The following is a 21,339-nucleotide window of genomic DNA, read 5'->3' as shown; positions in this document are numbered from 1 at the left end:
GAGATAGATTACGCTTTCCTAAATTCTAAAGTGAGGGAAGTAGGGTTAGCCATTTCTAGGCAATTGTTTCTGAAAGCAAGTAGGAGCCTTATTTGTTTCTTGTTAATGGTAGTTAAATGATGTGCTAGGGTTTCATGAATCTGGCATCTTCACACAGATGTGAATCAATGAATAGGAAAGGATTTAGGTTTTTTATTTAAAGCAAAGGAATTTTTAAGTTCCAAATTCTTTCTCTTCCCCCTTCCATCTCTGAACGAGAAGGCAAGGAAAACAAAACCTATTGCCAATGTGTATCATTATGCAAAACTCATTTCTGTATTACCTGTGTTTTAGAAAAAAAGCAAGAAAAAGGAAAGATAAAAAATATGCTTCAATTTGTGCTCTGAGTCCATCAGTTCTCTAACTAGAGGTAGATAGCATGTTTCATCTCCAATCCTTTGGAATTGTTTTGGGTCATTGTATTGACCAGAGTTACTAAGTCTTTCAAAATTGATTATCTTTACCATATCGCTGTTATTATATGGAATTTTCTCCTGGTTCTGCTCTAATTTTGCATGGTTCATAAAGACCTTTCCAGGTTTTCTCAGAAAGTTTTATTAAGTAATCCTTCCTGACTTTGTGACACAGAGGCATCACCACACAAACGTTTGGTATGTACAAAAGATTTGGGCAGCTTTTAGCACAGTCTGGCACACAGAATATCACCAAGGATGCACCTAACATGTAAAAGGGGAAAATAGAGGCACCATAGGTACATGTAGGCAGGAGCAAGATTCCTAAAGCCAATGATTTCACATTTGTTTTTCATCTGTTTTTTAATTCCAAATAGTTCTGAAACCACAGACTATCAGCCTGGCCTACAGCAAAACACCAACTCAGTGATTTACTCTTCCTGATTTTATATCCTACATCAGAGTGGAAGAAGAAGTTGACTCTCCTATAAAGGATATTGCTGCTGCCTTCTTGTCCCACAAGTCAACCAACTCACCTCCCTAACTTGATGTTTACTTACATGGTTGTTACTTCCTTACCTAGATGGTGGTTACACTATGGCAATGGCTTTTATTTCAAACCTTCTTTTTTACCCTAAGGCAGTATTTATTCTTGTGAATACTTTTTTCTACACTATCTCCATAATTCCAAAAAGGTTTATACTTCTGTGGCATTATTTTACATCAAGTAATACATGATTTTATCTAGTGCATAAGAAACAGGTCTCTGCATCTCCCTTACCCTCTCTGTTTCATTGCCAGATAAATGTTTCAAGACGTTTTCTTTAGGGAAATTCAGTGTGCCTCTAAAACAAAAATCAGGGGAAAGCCAATTGTGAGCTGGAACTCAGTAGCGTGGAACACAGACATTCAGGAAATTAATTATTTTCCTTAGAAGGCAAGAACTTTATATAGTTCATTATCTTGAAAAGAGATTATAGAAGGGACAATTAAATACCCTGGCTTTCTCTGATGCCTGATCCTGCCTCATATCCTGTGTCAGAACTGGTATGTAAGTGAGATGCTCTTTTCATCCTTACAGCTGCATTTTGATTTATGCCTCTCATTCTCCCCCGTCTTTCCTTGGTATATTTCTGTATCTATTCCAGGTGAGATCTATTATCATTAAGCCTTATCATGACTTGGAAAATCAGACTTTTCCCAATGAATATATAGAATCTTTAGACCATACACTTAGTTGAATCTTAGATTACATGCTCACCAACAAATGTCCATGTAGTCTTAATTTTTTCACTTCCAGTGCTAGGAAACTTAACACTCCTGGAGGCAACTCAATTCATTCCACTAACATTTATTAAATTCTAACTATTAGTAAGGGTCCTGTGCTAGCACTCTGGACACAAAGACTATCATAGAGCAATAGGCAGGCACTGCATATGTTTGAGCAAGGGTGTAATACAGTCAATTCCGTTTTAGGAATATTAATTTGGTAGCAATGTGGAGGATAGATTGAAGGGGAAAGAGACTGGATGCAGAGAGACCTATTAGGAACTTATTGCAATAGTGAGAAATAATTAGGGACTGAACCAGGAAGTAGCTATGGGAGTAGAGAGAAGGGAATAGATGCAAGAGATGTTATGAAGGTACGAGGAAGAAAATTTGGCAACTGACTGGGTGTGGGAAGGAAAGGACAGAAGAAAAGAGGTTGTGAACCTGGGTGACTGGTAGCATGATGGTGCTCTCCACAGACACTGGAAAGTTTGAAGGAGAGATAGATTTTTGGGAAAATATAGTTTTGTTTTGGGTAGGTTGAGTTTGACATGCCTATAGGAAATCTAAATAAATATATCTATCAAGCAGTTTGTAAGATAGGAATGGAGTTCAGGAGAGGAATTAAGGATACAAATATTGGTTTGAGGATCATCAGCGTTAATCCCAATGAAGATTTTCTTTAAATTGAACAAATTCATACCTCTCTGTAACATCTCCCTGTTGAATTTTATTTAAAAGAGAAAATTTCTGAGGCTTTTTACTTCTGGGAAAAAATGATTTTAGAGCAAGGCTAGAAAGCCACCATTAGATCAGATCAACTAATCCCTCAGTGATTAGTGACAGTTTCACAGGTTAACAAAGCTAATCTTTGTAACAACAACAAAAAAAGGAAATATATTCACCAGGTTGATTCATAGGATTTACAGAGAAATAGGTGGTTTCATAATTTTTGATTGCTAGGGCTGTCAGGAGTGAAACAGGATGTTTTTAGGGTGGGATAACTGCTAGATCTAATATTTCATCGGTTTAGGACTCATGTCTATCATTCTGTGATTTTTTTTTGAGAAGTATCCTTCAGTAATCCTTTAAGGATTTCTGCTATGGGTCTAAGATGCTCACTGAAAAAGAACTAACTTGCTAGAAGAGGAACTTGTGATGAACTGAGTCAATCTCACCCATCAGGAACTTGAAAAAGGCAGTCTAATCTTTAGTAAACAGTCCTGTGATATCTAAGCTTAATTCCATGATTGTATCATTTTATGTCTATAATGATATATTTCCTATTCTAACCTATCTATTATTGATTTTTTAAAAATTATTTTGTTTTTAATTTATGAAATAAAACAAGCATTTCCATAATATAGTATAAAAAAGATGATTGCACATGAAACTGCAAATCTATTATGTACAACTTGCTATTCCTTTTAAATATATAATTGTAAGAAATGGGAGGAGGAGTTTTGTTTCCACAGAACTAAAGGTGTGCTTCCCTGCCCTCCCCCACCCCAGCTTTAGCAGAGACCAGGCCTCAAGGTCGGTCAGGTGAGAGGTCAGAGGCTTGTACGCATGTGCATACTTTTTGAGAAGGCAGTCTGGGGAATTAGAGAGGCCAAACCCACTTGAACCTGTTCAAGCTTATCTAGGGTCTGGTCTTGGTCAAGAATCCAGGCCTGCTGATTTGCATCATTTGCATATGTTAAAGAGGGAAAGTAGGGGAAGTAAAAGAATATAGTTTAATCCTAAACTAAGACAAGGAAAATCTAATTAACTTCACTTTTGCTTCTGTATCCTTATTATCCTATTTATATAAACTGTATAACCTAGGAAAACTATGTAAAAAACAAAGATTGTAAACTAACCATGACTCTAGCAGGAGTGGAGGGAATGGTTACCTCTGTTCCTGCAGCTGTATCAGTGTGAGTGTTCCCGCGAGCACTGCACCTGCTCTCCCGGGGAGCTTAATAAAATGCCTTCCTCTGCCCACTCTGCTCCTGAATTCTTTGGGTGTGAATGGGCAAATCACATGGGTTTTCCTAAGGTCAAGTGAAGGGAAGCAACAGGCAGCGGAAGCTCGCCAGGCTTACTCCTGGATCTTGTTTTGGGGTGTCCTATGATCCCCACTACGGTGTTGGTGTTAAGAGGGCTACCACTCTGGATTCCCTTGGGGAGCCCTGTGGTCTGCACGGCCTTCTTAAGGGGACATCACATGGGACTTCCGGCCCTGTCTCGGGAGCCTTGTGATCTTACTGCCATCCTAAGGGGCCATCACTTGGGTCTTCCTTAGGGTCTGACCCCTAGGAGGCCCTGTGATCCCCACAGATTAAGGGATGGCTACCACTTGGTCTTCCTCTAGGAGTCCTGTGGTCTGTACAGCCTTCCCCAGGGATTATCACAGGGTTCTTCTTCAGGACTTTGGCCCTGCCTAGGAAGTCCAGTGATCGCCAAAACCACGTTTCTCACATAATGAAGTTAACAGGTTTCTTTTTTCTTTTTATTTTCTCACCCCCCCCCCCCACTGTGGCTACCATGGGAAGCAAATATGTGTGTGTGTGTGTGTGTGTGTGTGTGTGTGTGTGTATGTGTGTGTATATCAGAGAGCTGCTACAAATATTTTGGAACATATATGCTCTTTTCCTTTATTCTCTAATTATATTTGGAATAGACCTAGTAGTGATGTTGCTGGGTTAAAGAGTAGTACCAGGGGTGGGTAACCAGTGGCCTACAGGCCAGATATGGCCTTGTACATCCTTGGATGCTGCCTTTGGACTGAATCTAAGTTTTATAGAACCATTCCTTTAATTAAAGGCATTTGTTCTGTGAAGTTTGGATTCAGCCAAAGGGCTGCACTTGAGGACCTAGAGGGCCACATGTGGCCTCAAGGCTGAAGGTTCCTCACCCCAGTAGGCAGTTTAATAACTCTTCAGGCATAATTCCATATGGCTTTCCAAAATGGTTGAATCAGTTCACAATTCCATCGACTATATTATTAAAATTATATTAAATCATGTTAAAATATTCATTTGCTAAATCTATAGGTAACTTAGGCTTAAAGGAATATTTATTCTGGGTTAGCTTTTCTTAAGGGAAGAAAACAATCCTTCAAACTAAGATAAATCGAAGTAATAAATATTAACTGATTTAGAAGTCACCTTTTACATATCCATAAGTCCTAGTCCTACCTTCTTTGGTTAAGTTCTTACATGATAACACTACAAATATTTGAAGACTATTAAGTCTTTCTTTGCTAAGCTAAATATCTCCAGTTCCCTCAATCAATCCCCTCATCCCCTGGTTGCCATCCATATATGGTAGTCCATCTCATTAACATCTCTTCTGAAATGTCAGTGAGAACTGCACACAATACTTGAGGTGAGATTTAACTTTGGCAAACCTAGGTATGGCCTAGGTCACTTTGTTTATTTTGAATATTTCCACCTTTGGTGGATTGGTATTTTAGTCTTATTCTTTACATCTCTCAGCTATTTTTGTACTCTATCTGTAAGTTCAAGTTTCTCATATTGGGGACCAAATGGCTAAGAGTAGCCATTCCTGCCTCCCTTAGACCTTGGACAATCTTATGAGAAGTAGGTTTGTTCTGCTTTGGGCAGGGGCTAAGAGAATCTTCAGCTGGGTCACTGTAAACATATAGGGCTGTTTTGCTTTTATTGTTCTTTCTATATTGTCTTTCCTGAGGACCTGTAATGTTTACCTCCTCAGCTACAATTCTCTTTACCTGCATGATTGATAGTGTGATCCAAAGTCTGTTTGTTGGTTTGCCTCCAGGGCTAGAAGAGAAGTAAGGATTAATGACAATAGGTGATCAGGAAGGAGCATTAGTGAATTCTGAAAAGGAAATTCCTTCAAGTGGGTTTAGGAGAAAGTGAGAAGAGGGGTGAGTGAAAGGAAAGGACAGACATAAGAATCCAGTTCTATAGACATCAGGTTCTTCCTGGGGAAAGGACTGGCATTATGTAAAGCTCACTCGTCTTCCATTCAGAAAATCTGATTTTGTGTTATGAGTATGCAACCTTGGGAAAGTTACTTAGAAATTAAAACTGACTTTCTCTTTTAAAAATGAGGATAATACCTCACACCTCAAAGGATTTTGGAAAAGGGCTTTGCAAATTGCAATATGATAGCTAAGTACAAAAACACACTATTATTGTTATCTTAGACAGCTGTCATCCTAGGATCTGGGGCACACACCAGATTTATATTAATAGGGTCATACCTATAGAGTTGAAATGGACATTGGACAACATATAGTACAACTCTCTCATTTTACAAGTGTGGGAAATATGGTGCAAACAGGTTAACTAATTTGCTAAGACTACAGATGTGGGTTGAAAAAACTAGACTAGAGTGAACTTGAGCAAGGTTGATTGCTCTTGGCCCCTGTGAGAAGGGACAACTTCATTAGATACTTTTTTTTTTTTTGTAGAAAATGACAACACTCTGTTATAAAAGAAGACCAGACTCAAAATTAAGAGACTAGGGTTCTAGTTGTAGTGTTCTAAGATAGAGTCAAGTTCTAGTTGTGGTTTGTGAATGACTTGAAATGTGACCTGGGGAAATTAACTCAGCTTTTTCATTTATTAAATACAGAGGTTAGCCCAAATAATATTACCAGAATCCTTCATATCAACCAAATTCTGTGTTTCTGATTTCTTCTCTTTTTTTCTATTAAAGTGCATATCTCTATTTCTTGTTTGTAGAGGTTGCTTTCCCAAGCCAATATTTAGGGGTGGGGAATATGTAGCCCCGAGGTCACATACGACCTTCTAGGACCTTGGGTGCAGCCTTCTGACTGTGTCCAAATTTTGCAGAACAAATCTTTTTATTAAGGGGATTTGTTCTGTGAAGTTTGGATTCAGTCAAAGGGCCATGTTTGAGGACCTAGAGGGCCACATGTGGTCTCCAAGCTGCAGGTTTCCCATCCTGACACAGGCAAAAATTTATATCCAGGAGACACAAGAGTTAGTGTGAACTGTTGGAAAAAACCCTGGTTCAGACAGGGTGGGTACTCTATGACCCTCATGCCACCAGCTAATCCCAGGTACATTTGTCTGGCACTTTCACCTTATAAACACTCCCACCAAAAAAAAGCTCTTGCCCTTTTTTTCTCTACCTGTGACAGTTTTTAAAAACATCTTTCTCTTTTCCTTCCTCTTCTTTACCTTCCCCTTGGCTTTGTCCTTTGAGCTCTGCTCAGTCTTTAGACATTTCAGTGGCTTGAGCCTTTTTAACTCTCTTCAAAGACTATTTTGGTCTGGGATGGATTAAAAATTAAATTGCTATTAGTAACCATGAATGGATTACATTCACATTATTGGTGGTAACAATTTTCAAGCTCTGGGGAGGGTAGCTAGTATATTTGATTTTCTGTTGTAGAAGTGTTTGGTAAACTTCCCTCTGATCTCCATTTCTCCCTGTCACCATTCATATGCAAACACACAATATAGGTATAGTAAGCATTACCAGTTTTTATTAATAATGAATTTTAGTATAAGATAACCTCTAACAAAGTGATTCAGTGACTGAAAATATAAAACATTCATGTTCCTTTTTCATGCTCTTGAGTTTTATGTGAGGAAAAGACATTATTTCATCTTTAAGACATCATTTTTCTTATCTCTATTTCGATTTTTCAAAGTAACTATCAAAATTTGGGGCTCTAGAGGGCACTGGTAATCAATCCTTTTAAGTAAAGGATGAGTTCTTTTCATAAGGATACTTTTGCTATAGAATGTATTTTTGCTTTTTTAATTAAAAAGCTTTAACAATGTCTTTTGCTTTTGTATCATCTTTATTTCTGAATAGATCTTTTTTTATCTCTACTTTGTCCCCCCTCCCCAAGCTAACCACCCTTTGTAACAGCAAAAATGAAAGATGAAAATAAGTAGTTCAGCAGAAATACAAACAACACAGGAACTCAATCTGACAGGGTATGTCAGGGTATATCCATACTCATAGATCCCTGCCCCCCCTCACGCTTCAAATTAGGCAGAGATACATTTTCTTATCTTTTTATCAACCATTATTAGATTCAAAGAACTCTGGTTTCTTGGTAGGCACTTTGTGGCTCTTGTACCACTAGCTTACCCTGGAAACCTGACTGGTACTTTCAAACTTTCAACTTCTAAGCATTAATAACCATAAAAAGGCTCCATTTTATCCATGCTGATGGATATGTAATACGGGATTTTTCTTGTGCATGTTTAATTTCCTTCTGACCTCAGTTCTTCCCTGCCCCCACCTATTTACATTCAGACATAGAATATTTATAAATTAAGCATTACCAGAGTTTTCAAATAACCTATTTTAGGTTAAGACAATGATGCTACGACTCTGCTAAGGGTACACATTAGCATACTTCCCGATGCATCTGAATCTTATGGAAAAATATATTTCACGTTTTTTATGTTTGATTCTTTAATGTGACTGCGGGAACTTTGGAAAGCAGAGGAAATGTGTCATTTTCTCCAGTAAAGGAAAAAAAAATAAGTTTTATTTTTTCCTTTTTTTGATAGTCATAAAATAAAAGACAAAATTATTTATTAGGATTCTAAATTTTAGAGAATGTGTTCATGCCACCTTCAGCTGATCAAGCAGTTTCTGTTTTTCCTGTAGTAGGGCTTGAATCTGGGCTCTTCCCCACTCGATTCGGCTCTGGAGCGCGGCAATCTCCCCAGCCACCAGCAGAGCTGCCCGGAAACTTCCCTGGGCCTGCCGCAGACTCTGGGGCACCAGGATCCCAAACCAGGTGAGGGGATCCCGCTCCGGAGACGTCGCAGCGGCAGGTGTGGGTGGGGTGGGCTGCAAACGAGACCCCTGAGGCTGCGGCCGCCTGCGAAGCACCGGAGACTGAGATTCGTACGCTGGCTCCCCATAATCACTCACACCTTGGGACTCCTGGGGTCTCCCGTCCTTCGGGGATCCAGTTCCAGTGAAAATCACCTCGAACTCAGGCTGACCAGGCTCGGGCTCACTCGTGCAGACCCGGAAGAAGGGAGCCATAGAGGAGCTATACTGAAGGGGGCTGACAGCCTTGGCACCCATAGCATAGCGAGTCTTGGAGAGGGAAAACCAGCCCTCCTCCACTCGGGCGTTCAAGGCCACCCGCTTCCCTTCCAGCTGCTCAAGTTCCAGGGGAAGCTGCACGAGGGTCGCATCTAATTGGTTGCTCAAGGCTGCAAGGGCCCGGCACCGTAGGGCGCAGCGCTCTGACAGCCACAGGCTGCCGCCATAGCCCGGAAACCGCTGCTCAATCCCCTCTGCCTGTCCCGCCCCTTCCACTGCAGCCACCCAATCAGTGTGCGCCCGTCAGCCACCTCGCGAAGGCCTGATGCGTCATCTTAGGTGAGGGCATGAAAATGGAGTTTCCCTAATGCGCCTCTAGGTTCTCTGTACAAGGATAGAGGTTCAATTTTATTTAAGATGAAAAACCATTCTCTACCATATGAAATGTAATAGAGCAATAAATTTGGCGTCTGTTGTCTTAGATTTAAATTGTGGTTTCGTTGCTACCTATAGCACCTAGGTCAACTCATTTAACTTTTCTTCAGACGGACAAACGTGCCACTTTAAAGAATTTTGAAAATTGTGGACCTCTTACGTTTAATTCAATTTCTGTTCATTCAAAGTCTTTTTAACTCAATGTAATCAAAGTGGTCCATTTTATCTTTTGTGATCACCTAAGCTCTTGTTTGGTTAAGACATCCTTGTGAAATGTACGCATGTGAAACGTATCTATCTTAACTGGAACTTTTTTACTTTTAACATTTATGTCATATAACTTTTATGAGTAGGAGAATTCTTAAGTAACAAAGGATCAAAGAAATCACAGAAGATAAAATGGACAATTTTACCATAAATTTGAAAAAAAATTTGCCCATGAAAAATCAATTTAGTTAGAATTCGAAGGGTGTAGTTTTCACAGTGAAAAAAAAAAATCCACTGAAGCAAAGTTCTTTGATCATTTGAGCCTCAAATACCCTGGGAGGCTACATTTTACAAATAAGGAAGCTGATATTCAGGGAGCTTAAATGACTTACCTAGGATCACTCAGCTAATAGGTGACAGAGACTAGATTCAATCCATTCTATCCACTAACACACACTTATCTCTTCTGATCAATATCCTTTTTAAAACCTCAAGTTTTTTTTTTTTCTCAACATAGTTTTTATTTTACCTTTTGTTCACTTTCACATTGAAGGAACCAACTGTCAAGGTATGTGTTGTCTCATTTTGGATGACTCTCACTCAAGTTCTCCACTAGCTCATTGCCTATAGTGAATACATAAAATGTATTTGGGTACATAAAATGCAGTTATCTCCATGGTTTCCTGTTATTTCTGCTCATCATGGCTACTTCTAGACGAGAAGACCAAGCATTCCATAGAACGGTGTTTTTTTGTTGATTCAGTATATAATGAAAGCAGTACTCCAGGAGAGATGTATGGAGCTCCCAGCTGGAGAGACTAATTTATATCTCCGAGAACAGAACCTAAATCTAGCGGAATTCTATCAGCACTTTTGTTTTTGTCTCATCCACTTACTCTTTATGATTGGATACCATTGAAGGGTAACTGAGATTTGTTTAGCCAAGATTATAGCCTCCAGTTGTTTGTGTCTACCTACTCACATCTAGTTAGTTTCTGGAGCCATTTAGATCACAATCAGCAACCTAAGTGGGGCTGGATACCTGGGATTCATTTATGAATGTATGCAGTTTGTTTTCTCAAATCGGGCCAAAGCAGGGACTTAGAATGGAGGAGGCAAGTACATAAGTTTTCTGCCCTTCTCTTCCAGATAGATAAGAGAGAGAGAGAGAGAGAGAGAGAGAGAGAGAGACAGAGAGAGACAGAGAGACAGAGAGACACAGAGGCAGAGAGAGACAGAGACAGAAAGAATAGGATGTTATGTGTTGTGTAAGAGGATTATGAAAAAATTCACCATTCTCTTCAGTCTTCTGTAATCGACCTACCATGATTAGAAGGTTAGGTGGACGGAAAATGGAAGCATTTTCCATATCTCAGTATAATTCAGCTCTTTTGTCTTTGAGAACATATAGCTCTGGGAATTCATGTTATACATGGTGGGAGGGTGGGGTGAGGGGACGAGGATTACTTTTAAGAGCTAAAAACCAAGGGCTTTCGATTATAAGTTAGATGAATATTAAACTGAGTGAGTCAGAAAAAAATGATAATGAAGTGAAAAGGACACTGGGTCATCAGATCTTGTTTCAATTCCTACTGTTTCCTCTTACTACTTGATTTGGGCAAGTCATGCAACTTCCTGTGCCTCAGTTGTCTTTTCTTTTAAATGGGGTGGTGGTGACGCAGATGGATTCAGAATTCCTTTCTTGCTCCCTATCTATGCGCCTGTAATTCTATATTATTTTAGCCTGGGTATCTACTACCTTCTGGTGCAGATTGGTATCCATTTTTTGCCACCACTTCACATGGCTTGTGGTGTTAGGGGGAGGGGAGGGAAGAAGAGGAGCAAGATCTGGTGGTACTAGCAAAGGGGAAGGTTACTTTTAAAACTTCTTTTACCATGACCAGTATTGAGTAGGTAGGTAACAGTAGAACATAGGTAAGAAGAGCCTAGTAGTTATTTTGACTGCTAAGCACATATTTTGTGCAGCTAGATGGCATGATGGATTGAGTACAACACAAGCCTTGAAATCAGAAAGACTCGTTTTGCTGAGTTCAAATCTGGTGTCGGACACTTACTAGCTGTAGAACCTGGGCAAATCACTTAACCATGTTCGCCTCAATTTCCTTATCTGTAAATCAGCTGGGGAAGGAAATGACAAACCACTCCAGTATCTTTGCTTAGAAAATCCCAAATGAGGTCACAAAGAGTCAGACACAAGTGAAATGACTGAACACCACCACCAAAGCATGCAATGAACCATATCTTGGTCTCTTGCTCACTTTCTCTCCAGGGTTCCAGCTGTATCTTCCTCTTGCTTTCCTTGCCACATCAATAATCTAGTCCTATCTTGCTCTCTTTGTTTTTTTTTAACCTGCTTCCCTTCTTTTCTATCCTGCATTTGAGGTTGGGATCTAGTAAGCCCCATGACTATGTATCAAGTAAACAAAGCAAGACTATTGATTTATAATCTATTTAATTCTCTTTGCAGGAGTCCATTTGGGTGTTTTTTTTATTTTGTTTTTTGGAAATAACTAAGACTCCTTAATTCATCCCACCTGGCCACTCAAATGTTTGATCCCATTATTATTTTGTACCCTGTTCCCTTTCCAACAAGGGCCATATTATCCCTCCTTTAGCAGGTTCTGGTGGAACCCCCACTCCCTATGGCTCACAACATTGGTGCCAGACTTAGTTCAGACACCTTCCTGGCTTAGCGCATGGCAGCTCAGAACATCAGAGCTCAAGGGGTCCATCAGCCTCATCTTCTCCGTAGCAGGTGTATACCGTATGTGCATGTATGTGGGTGCCTGAAGATGGCTATTAACAACTGTAAAATTTACAGAGAGCACTTTTGAAATATTTATGTTTTGTACCGAGCTTCTTATACTGTTTGTGAGCATTCTTTCCTCATTCAATGCACCCGTATAGTCAGAAAGGCAATGTCTGCCTAATTAAGATTGTGACGACCACAAATCTGTACGGCTTAAGTTTAAAGAGTGCAAGAGCCGCTGCGTAGGATGAGCATGTTGTCAAATTTGACCTCAAGTCTCTTACCCCAAAAGTATTCATAGCAAGAACAGCAGAAGAAATAGAAATTGATGGAAACACTATCAACATTACAGTTTTTATAGGTTCTTCTTTAGTCAACAGGTGCTACTTAACAGTGTGGGAAGGAACACAGAAGGGACCCTGCAAATTAAATGATGCCAAAATAGAGCTAAGACCAGTTGTAGGAACTTAGGAAGTACAGTAGTACTTGGAACATGCTTGCAGAGGGTGATAGACATCTCCTGTCTTGTAAGCATCCTAGCTTATTATTTGATATATACCTTAACCAGCTCAGAGACACTTTTGTTTGAATAGGACCTTCAGAGAGGGAAGACAGTCTCCAGAATATACGCCTAGTACTGGGGGAGTGAGTTCTGTTATGTGGAATAGAATTTTGCTTGAGCATTTTCTGAGCCATGCATGCAAGGGAAGGACCTGCATCCAATAGGTGACGGGCCAAGAATGTTGAAATAGTATGTGATGCTCACATTAGCCAGACTAGACATGGAAAAATCAAACTCCACATAATTTTTAAAAATATTTTAATTATTTAATATTTTTAGTATTCAACATTGATTTCCACAACTTTTTGAGTTACACATTTTCTCCCCATTTCTACCCTCCCCTCGACTCCAAGATGGTATATATTCTGATTTCCCCTTTCCCCAGTCTACCCTCCTTTCTGTCACCCCACTCCCCCCTCATCTCCTTTCTCCTTACTGTCTTGTAGGGCAAGATAGACTTCTATACTCCATTGCCTGTATATCTTATTTCCCATTTGCATGTAAAAGCAACATTTTTTTTATTGATCATTTGTTTTTAGAATTTTAAGTTCCAAATTTTCTCCCTTCTTCCCTCCCTACCCATCCTCCTTGAAAAGGCAAGCAATTCAACATAGGCCACACATGTATCATTATGCAAAACACTCCCACAAAAGTCATATTGTAAAGGACTAATTCTATTTCCCTTCATCCTGTCCTGTCCGCCTTTATTCAATTTTCTCCCTTGACCTGTCCCTTTTCAAAAGTGTTTGTTTTTGATTACTTCCTCCCCTGATCTGCTCTGCTTTCTATCATCCACCCTCTCTTATCCCCTTCCCCCTATGTTGCTGTAGGGTAAGATACCCAACTGAGTGTGTATGTTATTCCCTCCTTAAGTCAAATCTGAGGAGAGCAAGACTCACTCATTCCCTTTCACCTGTCTCTTCTTCCCTTCCAAAGAACTGCTTTTTCTTGCGACTTTTATGTGAGATAATTTATCCCATTCTATCTCTCCCTGTCTCCTTTTCCCAATATATTCTGCTGTCACCCCTTAACTTTATTTTATTTTTTTAGATATTATCCCTTCATATTCAACTCACCCTTTGCCCTCTGTCTATATATATGTATATTCCTTTCAACTACCTTAATACTGAGAAAAGTCTCATGAGTTACAAATATCATCTTTCCACTTAGGAATGTAAACAAAATGGTTGAACTTTATTAAGTCCCTTATTATTTATCTTTCCTGTTTACCTTTTCATGCTTTTCTTGATTCTTGTATTAGAAAGTCAGGTTTTCTATTCAGCTCTGGTCTTTTCATTGAGAAAGATTGAAAGTCCTCTATTTCATTGAAAATCCATGTTTTGCCCTGAAGTATTATACTCAGTTTTGCTGGGTAGGTGATTCTTGGTTTTAATCCTAGCTTCTTTGACCTCTGGAATATCATATTCAAAGCCCATTGATCCCTTAATGTAGAAGCTGCTAGATCTTGTATTATCCTGATTGTGTTTCCACAATACTCTAATTGTTTCCTTCTGGCTGTTTACAATATTTTCTCCATGACCTGGGAAATCTGGAATTTCACTACAATAGTCCTAAGAGTTTTCTTTTGGGGATTTTTTTCAAGAGGTGATTGGTGGTTTCTTTCAATATCTATTTTATTCTGTGGTTATAGAATATCAGGGCAATTTTCCTTTATAATTTCTTGAAAGATGATGTCTAGGATCTTTTTATGTTCATGGCTTTCAGGTAGTCCAATAATGTGGGGGGTCCCTGACCAGCAAGGACCCCAATCTCAGGACACAATGATGAGGCGGGAGTCAGGGAAGATACAACTCCGATTTATTGGGAGACATTATCCATTTTTATAGGGTTTTGCACTACATGAGCAGAAGCAGGTCTTCAAGGGGTAAGGGGATGACAGCATGGGAAGATCGATATCGGGTGGGAAGAATCTGGATTGTTGCAAACTATGGTTTCTACAAGTGTATGGGAAAAATTAGGGCTGTAGCAAGATAGTTTCTGTAGGAGTATGGGAGCAAAAGGCAGGTGCTGTCCTACAGTATCTGTGGAGGCATGGGAAGGCTCAGGCATGTTGCAAGCTGATATCAGAGCTGTATGAGCTATGTGAGGCATGGGGCAGGATGCCCTTGCAAAGCATCAAAGATGTTCCAGTAAGTAAAGAAACAAAGCATTGTTGTGTTAGGCACTGGTTCAAGAGCATTAGGTAGTGGCCAGCTGGGTTCCTCCTTCTGGGCTTGCGAGACCCTTGTGGATGGACTCTGCCTGCATGAGAAGGCTGACTATGGGGTGGGGGGGGCGCTGTTAAAGGCGGAGGCCCTCCCTCCGGGCGCCTGCTGTTCCAGCTCCTACTAAGCCTGTGTGGTTATACCCAGGAAACAGGCCAAGTGCTAGGATCCTGAAGGCCCCGGGGTCGGCACCAACCCTTTACAATTACCCCCTTTTGTTTTGCAACGCAGCACCTCCCGAAAGAGGCGAGTGCTCAGTGTGTAGCCTCCAGATGTCATGCTTTAGAGTAGTAACGGATGATGTCAGAGCTTTCAGGAGCTGAAGCAGAAGGCAAGGCAGCAGACACAAAAGAAGGGCTATGCAGCCAATGCCTAAGGCAACACTGATCAATGTACGTTCCAGCCATCCCCAAGGAGACCAGGAATGCCAGAAGAAATTAAGAAACTCTTTAGAAAACTTATCAGGGGACAGGTCCTGGTAACTAACCTTACCAATGGAAGTGGCAAGCTCATAGAGGTCCGTGATATCTAAGGACACATTAGCATGCCAGAGCCCATTTAACTGGTTTTTGATCTTATCCCAGCCCCATTCAGTGACACTGTATTTTTTGGGGGTGACACAATAGGAGGGGTAGTGATAATCACACTTCAACTGTTGGTTAAGTTGTATCAGCTCTATTTCCTCTCCTAGTTTCGTGGCCGCCTGTCTAAGGGTGTAGATGGCTTGATAAAATGCCCTATCTATGTGGGCTTGTGTCTCAAAATCTAAGGAGACATTATGCATAAGATCCTGGAGCATGTGAGCTTGGATAACCTGATTCTGTGTGTTGGATGCAGACAGGGCAAGGAAGTGGAAGAAAGAGGGAGGGGTACAAGAAGGGATATGCCTACAAGCGCGCAGGTACTTCAATATTCCACATAATCCCCCCCCTTTTTTTTTTAAACAGTCAACCATCTGCTTCATTCATGAGTCTTTTGGAGTTGTTTTAGGTGTTTGATCCTGCAGTTTAACTCTTGTCGAATACGTCCTGGACCCTTCGATTGCGGAAGCTCTCGAAGTATGGGTTTGGGGGAAGAGGCTGGCACAACTGACTGATGAGCTTCGGGCTGAGCTGGGGCACTTCAAACAAAACAACACACTTTTGGGCCTGGGGCTTATCATTTGTGGAGTTCTCACTATTCAGATCCATCCCGTAGTTGTCTGGATTGATCTTGGGGCCCCCCTTGGGATCCCCAGCAGCACCTGCAACATCCTTGGCCTTCTCTTCTGTCAGCTCCTTCTGCTCCTGGTGCTGACAATCGTCCTTCCTCCTCTTCCCCTCTGGTTCATTCAGTAATCTCTCCTTCTCTTGCCACACCCACTTGGCCTGCCGGCCTCTTCTGTTCCCCCTCAAGGGCCAGCTGCTGCTCCTGCTGCTCCCCGGTCCCTTGGGCCTCAGCCCGCTTCTGGAGAAGCTCCTCTTCCTCCTTCTTTTCTTCTTGCAGGAACCAGCTTTGTGTCCATTCTCCTACAAGAGCAATCTTAGCACAATGTTAAAGTACCATCCCTAATCTTTATGTTCCTTTGATGGCATTTACAAACTAAACCACAAAACATTTTTCTTGCTATCATCATCATAAGTAATTGCAACAAACTTTAGGCCAACAATGAGCATGATATTAACCAAATAACAAAATAACATTCTCACGTTGCTTAAGGAGCATTCACAAAGCGAGCCCTATGTGGCTCATATGCATTTCTACCCTTCTACAGAAAGCTTTACTAAATTGGTGCAAAAGTCCATAATTAACACTAATTCCAAAGTGTTATAACAAACAAAGTTTCTAGTTATTGCAGAATTCCTAAATACCACAAGTTTCTTAGTCAAAAAGATGTTGTATACTGCTCTTAGAATCCTTATAAACAAAGAGAACATCTTAAGGTGAGTCTTAAGCAGTTTGTATAAATTTCTGCACATGTTCTAGTTATAGATAAAAATAATATTAGATTGCCAAGTAAGATAACACAAAAGAGCTTATATCTCATACTAACTACTTGTTCTGATCATAGAAATTTGCTATAGAAGGAAAAAGCAGGGACAGGTGTCATACTCAGTTATGATAGGATAAAACATTCTTGCTTTGTGTAAACTCAAATTTAGTTACAGATCTTCAATGCAGATAACTATACCCAAATTCAAACTCAAAACAAAATTAGTTATAGTCCTAATTGCCTTTTGCCTAAAATAGTAAGTTTGACCAATCACAGCTTAGAGCCAGAGATAGAGTTGCAATAAGCAATGAAGATTTATCAGGACTCACATGCATAAGGGATTTCATTTAATTTCTTTCCTTCTCAAATTTAAATTTGTCCTGGTGAAAAAGCCAATTGTTAGAATCCTCTCTATCTATAGTACATAAACTTGCAGCTTCTCAGCAAGCTAAGTTCGTTGTTTAGGACCTACATAAATCAAACAGGTTCTTTTTCTGGAGCTGATGACCTTGCCCATGCAGATAGTTTCCAGGGGCCTTGGCAATTTTACAAAATAAGGAGCAGTAACATGGATTTCAGGAAGGAGTTAATAGAAAAACCTTGGCCCTGTCTGCTATCTTTTGCCTTTTCTCTTAGCACACTTATTCAAGGTCGAGGCTTTCTAAAAATCATGCAAAGGATTTTACAAAACTTTTCTTTATAAACTTATTTCCCTTTCTCAGAAACAGCTTACAATTTATCCTGGTATTATTATTAATTTCTAAGTATTAAACAATTCTTAAATTTGATCACCAAATCTTTTCTACATAATTGAAGAGAAGAAAAGAAGACTAAACATAGTTTTGTAAATACTAGACTTAAGCTTAATTAACAATCTCACAAATTCCCTAAATGATAGCAAAACAATCAAAGACAGTCTCCTTTTTGAGTCTCCTTTTCCACTTGGTTGATTTTTACCTCTCAGGGCGTGATTTTCTCTAATTAGATTCTGAATCTCTGTAGCCATTTTGCCAATCATGTTTTTGAAGGACTTAGTTTTGTCAGTGTATTTTTTCTTTTACCCCTCTAATTTGTTTTTTTAAAATTGTCCTCTAGCCCTTAAAGTAATGCACTTTGGGCTTGAGACCAGTTCACATTCCCTTTTGAGGTATCAGATGTGGGTTTAGTGTCATTGCTACCCTCTTCCAAATTGATATTTTAATCATGCCTGTCTCCATAAAAAGAATCAATGATCCTTGTTTTTTTTGTGTTCTTCTTCAGGTTAGTTAGCCTTTTCCTGGCTTTTCCTGGCCAGAATCCCAGGATTCTTGATCTGGGGATTGTGAGTCTAGTTACTGGCTCTGTGTATTATAGCCTACAGTTTCCTGAGGTGGGGGAGGGGTTTAGCTGCCTGAAGTCTCCATTTCCCCTGGGGCTGCTCTCCAGCACTGTTGCTCTTCAGCAATGGTCTCAGCTGTTTGTTGTCTGTGCTGGTGTTTACCACTTCCCCTGCCTACGCAAAGGCAGGTCTGGGCTCCTGAGTTTGATCCCTGCTGACTCTGCCACTCTGAGAGTCAGGAACTCCTACTGCTTGACCACTGAAACCCCACTTCTGTATCCTCTATTCCAGTGGATTTTTTCCTGAGGAATTCTCTGGGTCAGTAGGGGAGGGATTAGAGCTGTTTACATGGCCATTATTTCTCCCGGAAGTTCAAGAAGACACATTTCAAATCTTTGGGCTGCAAGCCTCAGGAGTTGATGTCTCACTGCTGGTGGCATTGCACTGCTGCCTCTCATCACTTCTACAGACTCCTGTCCGGTGTTGGGAGGCCAGGGGGTCTCTGCTGGTTTTAGGCTCCCAGCTTTCTTCCAGTCTGGATGACTGGTTGGTTTCTGCAGTTGCTTCCACTTTGGTGTTGTCTGGTGCAGCTCCTCTGAGCACTCTCCCAGCCTACAGATCTGTCCTGTCAAACTTTCAGACTCTCCTGGCTTGGAAATTTGCCCCACTCAGACTGCTGGTGGCTTCTAACTCTCTCAAATCTGCTCAGATTCACTTTTTCATAGGTATCTGACAGAGGTTGTGAGAGAGCTCCTGTAAGAGGCTGTTTTCATGCAGCCATCTTGGCTCTGCCACCCAACCCTGTCCCTTTTTAAACGTGCTTGCTTTTGACTACCTCCTTCCTGTATCTGCCTTCCCTAGAATTCATTTAGAGTCATTTTTACAGATGTTTGGAGGGATTTGTGGGAGAGCTTAAGTGAGTGCCTGTTTTCACGCCACCATCTTGGTTCCAACCCATACCAGTGTTTTAACCAGAAATTTCATTGTGTAATAACCTATGATCCTCAACAATATTTTCATTATCTTTTTTTTTTAAATTTTATTTAATTGTTTAAAATATATTTAGTTTTCAGCATTGATTTTCACAAGAGTTTGAATTACAAATTTTCTCCCCATTTCTACACTCCCCCCCACTCCAAGATGGCATATATTCTGGTTGCCCTGTTCCGCAGTCAGCCTTCCCTTCTGGCACCACACTCCCCTCCCATACCATTCTCCCTTCCTTTCTTGTAGGGCAAGATAAATTTCTACGCCCCATTGCCTGTGTATCTTATTTTCTAGTTGCATGCAAAAACTTTTTTTTGTTTTGTTTTTGAACATCTGTTTTTAAAACTTTGAGTTCCAAATTCTCTTCCCTCTTCCCTTCCCACCCACCCTCCTTAAGAAGGCAAGCAATTCAACATAGGCCACATGTGTATCATTATGTAAAACCCTTCTACAATACTCATGTTGTGAAAGACTAACTGTATTTTCCTCTTTCCTATCCTATCCACCTTATCCAATTTTCTCCCTTGACCCTGTCCCTTTTCAAAAGTGTTTGTTTTTGATTACCTCCTCCCCCATCTGCCCTCCCTTATATCATCCCCCCTTTTTTATCTTCTTCCTCCTTCTTTCCTGTGGGGTAAGATACCCAATTGAGTGTGTATGGTATTCCCTCCTCAGGTCAAATCTGATGAAAGCAAGATTCACTCCTTCCCCCTCACCTGCCTTCTTTCTCTTCCTACAGGACTACTCTTTCTTGCCAATTTTATGTGAGACAATTTACCCCATTCTATCTCTCCCTTTCTCCCTTTCTCAATATATTCCTCTCTCATCCCTTAATTTGATTTTATTTCTTTTAGATATCATCCCTTCATCCTCAACTCACCCTGTGTGCTCTCTCTTTCTCTCTCTCTCTCTCTCTCTCTCTCTCTCTCTCTCTCTCTCTATCTATATATATATATATATATATATATATGTATATATGTATATATATGTACATACACATATACATCCATACACATACACACACACACACACATATGTGTGTGTGTATATATATGTGTATTCCCTTCCCCTACCCTAATAATGAGGTCTCATGAGTCATACACATCATCTTTCCATGTAGGATTGTAAACAAAACAGTTCAACTTTAATAAGTCCCTTGCGATTTCTTTTTCTTGTTCTTTTTCTTGATTACCTTTTCATGCTTCTCTTGATTCTTGTGTTTGAAAGTCAAATTTTCTATTCAGCTCTGGTCTTTTCACTGGGAAAGCTTGAAAGTCCTCCATTTTATTGAAAATTCACATTTTGCCTTGGAACATGATACTCAGTTTTGCTGGGTAGGTGATTCTTGGTTTTAATCCTAGTTCCACTGAACTCCAGAATATCGTATTCCAAGCCCCGCTAGAACTTGTGCTATTCTGATTGTGTTTCCACAATACTCAAATTGTTTCTTTCTGGCTGCTTGCAGTATTTTCTCCTTGATATGGGAGCTCTGGAAATTTGGCAACAATATTCCTAGGAGATTTCTTTTTGCGATCTATTTGAGGAGGCTATCTGTGGATTCTTTCACTTTCTATTTTGCCCTGTGGCTCTAGAATATCAAGGCAGTTCTCCTTGATAATTTCTTGGAAAATGATATCTAGATTCTTTTTTTGATCATGGCTTTCAGGTAGTCCAATAATTTTTAAATTATCTCTCCTGGATCTATTTTCTGGGTCAGTGGTTTTTCTAATGAGATATTTCACATTGTCTTCCACTTTTTCATTCCTTTGGTTCTGTTTTATAATATCTTGATTTCTCATAAAGTCACTAACTTCCACTTACTCCAATCTAATTTTGAAGGTAGTGTTTTCTTCAGTGGTCTTTTGGGCCTCCTTTTCCATTGGGTTAATTCTGCCTTTCAAGTCATTCTTCTCCTCATTGGCTTTTTGGAGCTCTTTTGCCATTTGAGTTAGTCTATTTTTTAAGGTGTTGTTTTCTTCAGTATATTTTTCAGTATTTTTTTGGGTCTCCTTTAGCAAGTCATTGACTTGTTTTTCATGATTTTCTTGCATCATTCTCATTTCTCTTCCCAATTTTTCCTCTACTTCTCTAAGTTGCTTTTCCAAATCCTTTTTGAGCT

The 21,339-nt window shown here is 40.0% G+C and overlaps 1 protein-coding gene across 1 annotated transcript; it reads right to left on the bottom strand.

Annotated features, from left to right (window-relative positions):
- Positions 1-7,566: 7,566 nt before the first annotated feature.
- Positions 7,567-8,971, bottom strand: LOC118828933 (coiled-coil domain-containing protein 115-like). Its single transcript, XM_036735827.1, is given in 2 exon segments — positions 7,567-8,923; positions 8,926-8,971. Coding segments are annotated over 2 exon segments (660 nt in total). The 3' UTR covers positions 7,567-8,309.
- Between the last annotated feature and the right edge of the window lie 12,368 nt (positions 8,972-21,339).

Source organism: Trichosurus vulpecula, chromosome 8, assembly GCF_011100635.1.
Source record: "Trichosurus vulpecula isolate mTriVul1 chromosome 8, mTriVul1.pri, whole genome shotgun sequence".
Taxonomy (NCBI): Eukaryota; Metazoa; Chordata; class Mammalia; order Diprotodontia; family Phalangeridae; genus Trichosurus; species Trichosurus vulpecula.
The sequence above is the reverse complement of the archived record's forward strand: the minus strand, read 5'-3'. Positions and strand labels throughout refer to the sequence as shown.